Source organism: Oncorhynchus gorbuscha, linkage group LG03 (assembly GCF_021184085.1).
Source record: "Oncorhynchus gorbuscha isolate QuinsamMale2020 ecotype Even-year linkage group LG03, OgorEven_v1.0, whole genome shotgun sequence".
In the NCBI taxonomy this organism is placed as follows: domain Eukaryota; kingdom Metazoa; phylum Chordata; class Actinopteri; order Salmoniformes; family Salmonidae; genus Oncorhynchus; species Oncorhynchus gorbuscha.
The window spans coordinates 464,869-477,894 of NC_060175.1; the positions used below are offsets into that span (position 1 = coordinate 464,869).

The 13,026-nt window shown below is 41.3% G+C and overlaps 1 protein-coding gene across 1 annotated transcript in view; it reads left to right on the forward strand.

Moving 5' to 3' along the window:
* The window catches only part of zgc:77375 (uncharacterized protein LOC402927 homolog), a 49,223-nt gene that overhangs the window by 32,208 nt on the left and 3,989 nt on the right, over positions 1-13,026 (forward strand). Inside the window, exons 5-7 of the mRNA XM_046338138.1 lie at positions 2,598-2,631; positions 2,766-2,940; positions 3,184-3,372. Coding sequence (XP_046194094.1) covers positions 2,598-2,631; positions 2,766-2,940; positions 3,184-3,372 — 398 coding nt within the window. The remainder of the gene's footprint in view (positions 1-2,597; positions 2,632-2,765; positions 2,941-3,183; positions 3,373-13,026) is intronic.

Below are 13,026 nucleotides of genomic sequence, written 5' to 3' on the forward strand. Positions count from 1 at the left end.
TCTACTGCTATGCTATTCAAATGTTTGCAGAACAAAAATATCCGGATCTAACTATACAGCAGTTTTAGTAAATATATTAACACTTTTTTCCCAACTTGTTCCAAACTACACTCCCCCCAAAAGTCAGCCAGAAACTTAGAGCGTATGGAATCTTCCTCTACTTCTCTGCTTTCCAAATCTGGCTTTGAACAAAAATATCTTCTACCAATAAAAAGTTACAGTTGTTTGTAGGAGTTTAGAGTGATGAAAAAAGAAGCTAGCTAACGTCAGCTCTCTCATAACATGTCATTGAGCAGCTCAAACAAAGTCATTGCTATGCATACCGATGCATTTAAATGGAAAAAATAATTCACAAACAATAATTATTGAACTGTTCAAGCTAGGGACACCAAACAAACGTTCACATTTTCAGGCTATCTCAAAAACTTTGATCAACTATAACTATATAAATGAGCATAAAATAACCCACCAACAGTAACTCTTGAACCATTCAAGCAAGAGACACCAGACCAACTTTCACTTGCTCAGGCTATCATATCCTATCAATTAATTGAGCTAACGAGCTTCACAAGCTAGCAAGCACACCACATTTTCTACAGGAAATGTACTTTTCTAGTTATTGGTGAAGAAAAAAAAATCCCATGAGATGAAAATGTCAGGAATGTTCAGATTAGCAACATAATAAAGGCCCAATGGCCACACCCTCTCGTGCAATACCATGCAAGACTCAATTTATCTAAATTGAGTCGCTATAATGGGCACATGTTTATCTCTCTTGATCTGTTTGACTCAAGGAGGTGAGTCAAGCTAACCTGAAGAAAATTGTTGAGTTTGGTCGCATGGTGGCGCTGTTGGACAGGAAGAAACATTCATGCAAGCTCATTGGTTCATAGTGGCTATGTCGTTTAAAGACGTGCATCCATAAATGCTATATACCAAATGTGGTTCCAATCGGTTAAGCAGTTCAGGAGAAGTAGACATTTAAAAATAGTCATATTATATTGCATGATCTGGTTGATTTAGAGTTCTGATATTTGCCAAGTGTGGTCAGGAGTACAGAAGCATCTCATCCTAAGGCGATGTGTCCTGATGGTGGCACAGTGGACCCACAGCTTGAACCATGATAAGGCTGCTTGCAGGTATGTTTAGGGGTTCAAGCAGCTGGTGAAATCCTGTTGTGTTTGTTCCACTTCATTATTGTTATTATATTCCTCTTTCTACCATGTTGGTGAAGAATAGTTTTTTCTTCCATGAGATGAAAAGGCCCTGGACTGTGCAACTTAACAACATGGTAAAGGCCCTAGGGCCACACCCTGTCACGCAATACCATGGCAATTGGCCACATGGTGGCTCTATAACAAGAGATTGAAAAGTCTAAATCATGTAATTTAGTTCATAGGTCCCTCCCCTCACAAGGAACAAATTTGCCTCAAGAACCCATAAAGTCCACCTCTGCTATGACTGTGTTCTCCCTATGTATGTCATGTTGTGTTACTGTATATTATTGTATATACTGGTAGTTCAGAATATTATATATATTTAGCAGACACTTTTATCCAGGAGCCCAAAATATATTCCTACCACCTGAAGCTGAGGATACCCTACCCATGGTGTATCACCATGTTACCTCTGCTAGAGCAGGATCACATGCACAGCGATGTGAAAGGTCAGGGAGGAGATGGTGATTGAGAGTGACTGTGCCCACTTCAGGGTGTATGTACTCTGGTGTCCTAGGGACACTTCAGGGTGTATGTACTCTGGTGTCCTAGGGACACGTTAGGGTGTATGTACTCTTGTGTCCTAGGGACACTTCAGGGTGTATGTACTCTGGTGTCCTAGGGACACTTAAGGGTGTATGTACACTGGTGTCCTAGGGACACTTCAGGGTGTATGTACTCTGGTGTCCTAGGGACACTTCAGGGTGTATGTACTCTGGTGTCCTAGGGACACGTTAGGGTGTATGTACTCTGGTGTCCTAGGGACACTTCAGGGTGTATGTACACTGGTGTCCTAGGGGCACTTCAGGGTGTATGTACTCTGGTGTCCTTGGGACACTTCAGGGTGTATGTACTCTGGTGTCCTAGGGACACTTCAGGGTGTATGTACTCTGGTGTCCTAGGGACACGTTAGGGTGTATGTACTCTGGTGTCCTAGGGACACTTAAGGGTGTATGTACACTGGTGTCCTAGGGACACTTCAGGGTGTATGTACTCTGGTGTCCTTGGGACACTTCAGGGTGTATGTACTCTGGAGTCCTAGGGACACTTCAGGGTGTATGTACTCTGGTGTCCTAGGGACACTTCAGGGTGTATGTACTCTGGTGTCCTAGGGACACTTCAGGGTGTATGTACTCTGGTGTCCTAGGGACACTTTAGGGTGTATGTACTCTGGAGTCCTAGGGACACTTCAGGGTGTATGTACTCTGGTGTCCTAGGGACACTTCAGGGTGTATGTACTCTGGTGTCCTAGGGACACTTCAGGGTGTATGTACTCTGGTGTCCTAGGGACACTTCAGGGTGTATGTACTCTGGTGTCCTAGGGACACTTTAGGGTGTATGTACTCTGGAGCCCTGAATGTTATTCTTCTCTTGTTGCAGTCTTCACCTATTGTGAATCTCCCTATAGTTCAAGGTAAGAAGCATATTGTTCATATCATAGTACATTTTCTCCAAATAATGGTTCTACATGTAGAATAACCTTTCAGATTTTAAGAAAGTATAAACTCACAATTTAATGATTTTGTTTCTCTTTTTTCCTGGTCGCAGCGGTCATCCTGTTCGGCGAGCCAATCCGATGGGAGAGCAACCTGCAGCTAATCATTGATGTGTTGCTGACCAATGGGAGCCTGGGTAACGCCCATGAGATGCGTCACTCCTCCCACCTGCCGCTGCTGGCCTGTAACATGGACCTGATGTGGATGGCCGAGGCCCAGTCTCCACGGTAACAAGTCACTGAGAAAGATTACACTAAGTGACATGGAACATAGGTTGACAAAGGTTTTAGTCACACTGTCAGTCATTGTGTAGTCATTGTGTGTGTGTGTGTGTGTGTGTGTGTGTGTGTGTGTGTGTGTGTGTGTGTGTGTGTGTGTGTGTGTGTGTGTGTGTGTGTGTGTGTGTGTGTGTGTGTGTGTGTGTGTGTGTGTGTGTGTGTGTGTGTGTGTGTGTGTGTGTGCTTGCGTAGGTTTGGCCACGGGATGTTCCTTGTGTGTCTGGAGAACATCTACAGGAAGATAACGGGTCAGGAGCTGAAGTACGAAGCTCTGATGGGGAAACCTTCTGAACTAACATATCACTTCGCTGAGTACCTCATCAGGGAGCAGGCTGCAGAGAGAGGCTGGAGGACACCTATAAGAACACTCTACGCTATCGGGTAATAACCTCATCAGAACACTATAAGGTTATAACCTCATCAGAACACTATACACTATAAGGTTATAACCTACACCCATCAGAACACACTACACTATCAGGTAATAACCTACACCCATCAGAACACACTACACTATCAGGTAATAACCTACACCCATCAGAACACTATACACTATAAGGTTATAACCTACACCCATCAGAACACACTACACTATCAGGTAATAACCCCATCAGAACACTATATACTATAAGGTAATAACCCCATCAGAACACTATATACTATAAGGTAATAACCCCATCAGAACACTATATACTATCAGGTAATAACCCCATCAGAACACTATATACTATCAGGTAATAACCCCATCAGAACACTATACACTATCAGGTAATAACCCCATCAGAACACTATATACTATCAGGTAATAACCCCATCAGAACACTATACACTATCAGGTAACAGCCCCATCAGAACACACTACACTATCAGGTAATAACCCCATCAGAACACTATATACTATCAGGTAATAACCCCATCAGAACACTATACACTATCAGGTAATAACCCCATCAGAACACTATACACTATCAGGTAACAGCCCCATCACTACACTATCAGGTAATAACCCCATCAGAACACTATATACTATCAGGTAATAACCCCATCAGAACACTATACACTATCAGGTAACAGCCCCATCAGAACACACTACACTATCAGGTAATAACCCCATCAGAACACTATATACTATAAGGTTATAACCTACACCCATCAGAACACACTACACTATCAGGTAATAACCTACACCCATCAGAACACTATACACTATAAGGTTATAACCTACACCCATCAGAACACACTACACTATCAGGTAATAACCCCATCAGAACACTATATACTATAAGGTTATAACCTACACCCATCAGAACACACTACACTATCAGGTAATAACCCCATCAGAACACTATATACTATAAGGTTATAACCTACACCCATCAGAACACACTACACTATCAGGTAATAACCTCATCAGAACACTATACACTATAAGGTTATAACCTACACCCATCAGAACACACTACACTATCAGGTAATAACCTACACCCATCAGAACACACTACACTATCAGGTAATAACCTCATCAGAACACTATACACTATAAGGTTATAACCTACACCCATCAGAACACACTACACTATCAGGTAATAACCTACACCCATCAGAACACACTACACTATCAGGTAATAACCCCATCAGAACACTATACACTATAAGGTTATAACCTACACCCATCAGAACACACTACACTATAAGGTTATAACCTACACCCATCAGAACACTATACACTATAAGGTTATAACCTCATCAGAACACTATACACTATAAGGTTATAACCTACACCCATCAGAACACACTACACTATCAGGTAATAACCCCATCAGAACACACTACACTATCAGGTAATAACCCCATCAGAACACACTACACTATCAGGTAATAACCTCATCAGAACACTATACACTATCAGGTTAGAACCTACACCCATCAGAACACACTACACTATCAGGTAATAACCTCATCAGAACACTATACACTATAAGGTTATAACCTACACCCATCAGAACACACTACACTATCAGGTAATAACCCCATCAGAACACACTACACTATCAGGTAATAACCCCATCAGAACACACTACACTATCAGGTAATAACCTCATCAGAACACTATACACTATCAGGTAATAACCTCATCAGAACACTATACACTATCGGGTTAGAACCTACACCCATCAGAACACTATACGCTATCGAGTAATAACCCCATCAGATCACAATACACTATTGGGTAATAACCCCATCAGATCACAATACACTATTGGGTAATAACCCCATCAGAACACAATACACTATTGGGTAATAACCCCATCAGAACACAATACACTATCAGGTAACAGCCCCATCAGAACACAATACACTATTGGGTAATAACCCCATCAGAACACAATACACTATTGGGTAATAACCCCATCAGAACACAATACACTATTGGGTAATAGCCTCATCAGAACACAATACACTATTGGGTAATATCCCCATCAGATCACAATACACTATTGGGTAATAACCCCATCAGATCACAATACACTATCAGGTTAGAACCTACACCCATCAGAACACAATACACTATTGGGTAATAACCTCATCAGAACACAATACACTATTGGGTAATAACCCCATCAGATCACAATACACTATTGGGTAATAACCCCATCAGATCACAATACACTATTGGGTAATAACCCCATCAGAACACAATACACTATTGGGTAATAACCCCATCAGATCACAATACATTATTGGGTAATAACCCCATCAGATCACAATACACTATTGGGTAATAACCCCATCAGAACACAATACACTATTGGGTAATAACCCCATCAGAACACAATACACTATTGGGTAATAACCCCATCAGAACACAATACACTATTGGGTAATAGACCCATCAGAACACAATACACTATTGGGTAATAACCCCATCAGAACACAATACACTATCAGGTAATAACCCCATCAGAACACAATACACTATTGGGTAATAGACCCATCAGAAGACTCAACGCTATCAGGTTAGAACCTGCACTCATCAGAACACTATACACTATCGGGTTAGAACCTACACCCATCAGAACACTATACATTATCGAGTAATAACCCCATCAGAACCCTCAACGCTATCAGGTTAGAACCTACACCCATCAGAACACAATACACTATTGGGTAATAGCCCCATCAGAACACTAAACACTATCAGGTAATAACCCCATCAAGAACACAATACACTATCAGCTTAGAACCTACACCCATCAGAACACTATCGAGTAATAACCCCATCAGAACCCTCAACGCTATCAGGTTAGAACCTACACCCATCAGAACACAATACACTATTGGGTAATAGCCCCATCAGAACACTAAACACTATCAGGTAATAACCCCATCAAGAACACAATACACTATCAGCTTAGAACCTACACCCATCAGAACACTATCGAGTAATAACCCCATCAGAACCCTCAACGCTATCAGGTTAGAACCTACACCCATCAGAACACACTACACTATCAGGTAACAGCCCCATCAGAACACAATACACTATCAGGTAACAGCCCCATCAGAACACAATACACTATCAGGTAACAGCCCCATTAGAACACAATACACTATCAGGTAACAGCCCCATCAGAACACAATACACTATCAGGTAACAGCCCCATCAGAACACAATACACTATCAGGTAACAGCCCCATCAGAACACAATACACTATCAGGTAACAGCCCCATCAGAACACAATACACTATCAGGTAACAGCCCCATCAGAACACAATACACTATCAGGTAACAGCCCCATCAGAACACAATACACTATCAGGTAACAGCCCCATCAGAACACAATACACTATCAGGTAACAGCCCCATCAGAACACAATACACTATCAGGTAACAGCCCCATCAGAACACAATACACTATCAGATAACAGCCCCATCAGATCACAATACACTATTGGGTAATAACCCCATCAGAACACAATACACTATTGGGTAATAACCCCATCAGATCACAATACATTATTGGGTAATAACCACATCAGATCAGGTAACCCCATCAGAACACAATACACTATTGGGTAATAACCCCATCAGAACACAATACACTATCAGGTAACAGCCCCATCAGAACACAGCCCCATCAGATCACAATACACTATTGGGTAATAACCCCATCAGAACACAATAACAGCCCCATCAGAACACAATACACTATTGGGTAATAACCCCATCAGATCACAATACACTATTGGGTAATAACCCCATCAGATCACAATACACTATCAGGTTAGAACCTACACCCATCAGAACACAATACACTATTGGGTAATAGACCCATCAGAACACTATACACTATCAGGTAAACCTACACCCATCAGAACACAATACACTATTGGGTAATAGACCCATCAGAACACTATACACTATCAGGTTAGAACCTACACCCATCAGAACACAATACACTATTGGGTAATAGACCCATCAGAACACTATACACTATCAGGTTAAACCTACACATCAGAACACAATACACTATCAGGTAACAGCCCCATCAGAACACAATACACTATCAGGTAACAGCCCCATCAGAACACAATACACTATCAGGTAACAGCCCCATCAGAACACAATACACTATCAGGTAACAGCCCCATCAGAACACAATACACTATCAGGTAACAGCCCCATCAGAACACAATACACTATCAGGTAACAGCCCCATCAGAACACAATACACTATCAGGTAACAGCCCCATCAGAACACTAATAACAGCCCCATCAGAACACAATACACTATCAGGTAACAGCCCCATCAGAACACAATACACTATCAGATAACAGCCCCATCAGATCACAATACACTATTGGGTAATAACCCCATCAGAACACAATACACTATTGGGTAATAACCCCATCAGATCACAATACATTATTGGGTAATAACCACATCAGATCACAATACACTATTGGGTAATAACCCCATCAGAACACAATACACTATTGGGTAATAACCCCATCAGATCACAATACACTATTGGGTAATAACCCCATCAGAACACAATACACTATCAGGTAACAGCCCCATCAGAACACAATACACTATCAGGTAACAGCCCCATCAGAACACAATACACTATCAGGTAACAGCCCCATCAGAACACAATACACTATCAGGTAACAGCCCCATCAGAACACAATACACTATCAGGTAACAGCCCCATAGAACCCATCAGATAACACCCCATCAGATCACAATACACTATTGGGTAATAACCCCATCAGAACACAATACACTATTGGGTAATAACCCCATCAGAACAATACACACATCAGATCATACACTATTGGGTAATAACCCCATCAGAACACAATACACTATTGGGTAATAACCCCATCAGAACACAATACACTATCAGGTAACATCATCAGATCACAATACACTATTGGGTAATAACCCCATCAGAACACAATACACTATTGGGTAATAACCCCATCAGAACACAATACACTATTGGGTAATAACCCCATCAGATCACAATACACTATTGGGTAATAACCCCATCAGATCACAATACACTATCAGGTTAGAACCTACACCCATCAGAACACAATACACTATTGGGTAATAGACCCATCAGAACACTATACACTATCAGGTTAGAACCTACACCCATCAGAACACAATACACTATTGGGTAATAGACCCATCAGAACACTATACACTATCAGGTTAGAACCTACACCCATCAGAACACAATACACTATTGGGTAATAGACCCATCAGAACACTATACACTATCAGGTTAGAACCTACACCCATCAGAACACAATACACTATCAGGTAACAGCCCCATCAGAACACAATACACTATCAGGTAACAGCCCCATCAGAACACAATACACTATCAGGTAACAGCCCCATCAGAACACAATACACTATCAGGTAACAGCCCCATCAGAACACAATACACTATCAGGTAACAGCCCCATCAGAACACAATACACTATCAGGTAACAGCCCCATCAGAACACAATACACTATCAGGTAACAGCCCCATCAGAACACAATACACTATCAGGTAACAGCCCCATCAGAACACAATACACTATCAGGTAACAGCCCCATCAGAACACAATACACTATCAGATAACAGCCCCATCAGATCACAATACACTATTGGGTAATAACCCCATCAGAACACAATACACTATTGGGTAATAACCCCATCAGATCACAATACATTATTGGGTAATAACCACATCAGATCACAATACACTATTGGGTAATAACCCCATCAGAACACAATACACTATTGGGTAATAACCCCATCAGATCACAATACACTATTGGGTAATAACCCCATCAGAACACAATACACTATTGGGTAATAACCCCATCAGAACACAATACACTATTGGGTAATAACCCCATCAGATCACAATACACTATTGGGTAATAACCCCATCAGATCACAATACACTATCAGGTTAGAACCTACACCCATCAGAACACAATACACTATTGGGTAATAGACCCATCAGAACACTATACACTATCAGGTTAGAACCTACACCCATCAGAACACAATACACTATTGGGTAATAGACCCATCAGAACACTATACACTATCAGGTTAGAACCTACACCCATCAGAACACAATACACTATTGGGTAATAGACCCATCAGAACACTATACACTATCAGGTTAGAACCTACACCCATCAGAACACAATACACTATTGGGTAATAGACCCATCAGAACACTATACACTATCAGGTTAGAACCTACACCCATCAGAACACAATACACTATCGAGTAATAACCCCATCAGAACACAATACACTATTGGGTAATAGACCCATCAGAACACAATACACTATTGGGTAATAGACCCATCAGAACACAATACACTATTGGGTAATAACCCCATCAGAACACAATACACTATTGGGTAATAACCCCATCAGAACACACTACACTATCAGGTAACAGCCCCATCAGAACACAATACACTATCAGGTAACAGCCCCATCAGAACACACTACACTATCAGGTAATAACCCCATCAAGAACACACTACACTATCAGGTAACAGCCCCATCAGAACACTATACACTATCAGGTAACAGCCCCATCAGAACACAATACACTATCAGGTAACAGCCCCATCAGAACACAATACACTATCAGGTAACAGCCCCATCAGAACACAATACACTATCAGGTAACAGCCCCATCAGAACACAATACACTATCAGGTAACAGCCCCATCAGAACACAATACACTATCAGGTAACAGCCCCATCAGAACACACTACACTATCAGGTAACAGCCCCATCAGACCACACTACACTATCAGGTAGCAGCCCCATCAGAACACAATACACTATCAGGTAACAGCCCCATCAGAACACAATACACTATCAGGTAACAGCCCCATCAGAACACAATACACTATCAGGTAACAGCCCCATCAGAACACAATACACTATCAGGTAACAGCCCCATCAGAACACTATACACTATCAGGTAACAGCCCCATCAGAACACTATACACTATCAGGTAACAGCCCCATCAGAACACTATACACTATCAGGTAACAGCCCCATCAGAACACTATACACTATCAGGTAACAGCCCCATCAGAACACAATACACTGTTGGGCAATAACTCCATCAGAACACTCTACGCTATCAGGTTAGAATCTTCACCCATCAGAACACAATCAGGTTCAAACCTACACCCATCAGAACACTATGCGCTATCGGTTAATAGCCACATTAGAACATCCTACGCTGTCGGGCTAGAACCTACACCCATCAGAACAATATACACTTTCGGGTAATAGTCCCTTTAGAACACTCTACGCTATCGGGTGAGAACCTACCCCTATCAGAACACTATACGCTATCAGGTAAGTACCCTAAACCCATCAGAACACTCTACACTATTGGGTAACAACCCCATCAGAACACGATACACAATCAGGTTAGAACCTACATTCATCAGAACACTATAGGGATAGAACCTACACCCATCAGAACACTATACACTATTTGGTAAGTACCCTAAACCCATCAGAACACTATTGTTGTGTCTTCACTATCATTAACTGAAGACTTTTCGTTTTTATCAAATGACTCTGTAATTATTATTACGCGATTAAACTGATTAATCATGTAACTGTAATTAACTAGGAAGTCGGGGCACCAAGGAAAATTTTCCATATATAACTTTTCAGATATTTTCATATCTGATCAATAGTCTTCTGATGAATTAATTCTTTATTTTACCTCACGTTAGTCTCATTCCAAACGTCGTAAATTGTTGGTTATCTGCATGAACCCAGTCTTCACTGTGAGTCATCCATACATCAATTGTCTTAAATAATTTAATTACTAACTAAGTAATTCACAGAAATGCATAAACAAACAGTAGATATTTACAAGGAAATGATAACGGAGATTCCCTAGTGGGATAAACCGGCATCGCGGCATGGTGTACAAAAGGGAAGTGGGGGTCGACTGAGATAAGACAACACACTGTTGATAATTATAACAATTGAAATGCTAATCCTTTGCACATGAACTCTCACTCATTCGTAAACAATTGCACTCAATAAATATATTTACACTCAGTGTGTCGTCAGGATCTCTGTTGAAAAGTTTGTTTCTGTTGGAGAGTTTGTCCGCCCTCTCTGTCGTGGTTAGAATGGGTAGTTCAGAGTGACATTCATTCATGTCGTTATGGATAGATGTTTCGGCGGTTGTAGGTCTTCACGTTCGATGATACCGAATTCCTAGCTGCAGACTAGTAATTAATATCAAAGACTTGTTCTTATTCTGTCGTTATCGATAGTCTAAGAGTTAACCACGTGGGATGGTTAAAAGATTCAGCAGTCTGGTCTCAAACCTTGGCCCTCTCGTTATCGAGGTAAGCTGGTCTGCAACCTTTGTCCTCTTGTAATTGAGAGAAACATGGTCTGTTGAGAAATTCGGAATTGCAGAAAAGGGCCTGTCCCAGGATGCCCGACCATAACTGTGCTCATGGGCGGTCCTCTGATTTAGTTAAACTCCAAAGGGAATTGCAATCAGGTTAGGACCTACACCCATCAGAACACTATACACAATCAGGTTAGGACCTACACCCATCAGAACACTATACACAATCAGGTTAGGACTACACCCATCAGAACACTATACACAATCAGGTTAGGACCTACACCCATCAGAACACTATACACAATCAGGTTAGGACTACACCCACCAGAACACTCTACCCTATCAGGATAGAACCTACACCCATCAGAACACTATACACTATCGGGATAGAACCTACACCCATCAGAACACTATACACAATCAGGTTAAGACTACACCCATCAGAACACTATACACAATCAGGTTAGGGCCTACACCCATCAGAACACTATACACAATCAGGTTAAGACCTACACCCATCAGAACACTATACACAATAAGGTTAAGACTACACCCATCAGAACACTATACACAATCAGGTTAAGACTACACCCATCAGAACACTATACACAATCAGGTTAAGACTACACCCATCAGAACACTATACACAATCAGGTTAGGACCTACACCCATCAGAACACTATACACAATAAGGTTAAGACTACACCCATCAGAACACTATACACAATCAGGTTAAGACTACACCCATCAGAACACTATACACAATCAGGTTAGGGCCTACACCCATCAGAACACTATACACAATCAGGTTAAGACCTACACCCATCAGAACACTATACACAATAAGGTTAAGACTACACCCATCAGAACACTATACACAATCAGGTTAGGACCTACACCCATCAGAACACTATACTTCTACGCTGTCGGTAAGGAACCACAGGAGGCAGTAAAACACTACAGCACAAACCGATCTGAGACAGAGCTGTAAGAAACCCTATGCTTCACTCTAATTATTGTTCCTTACACATATGTAGTAATGCTGTAAAATATACTGTATTGACATGTTACATCTATGCAGTAATTAT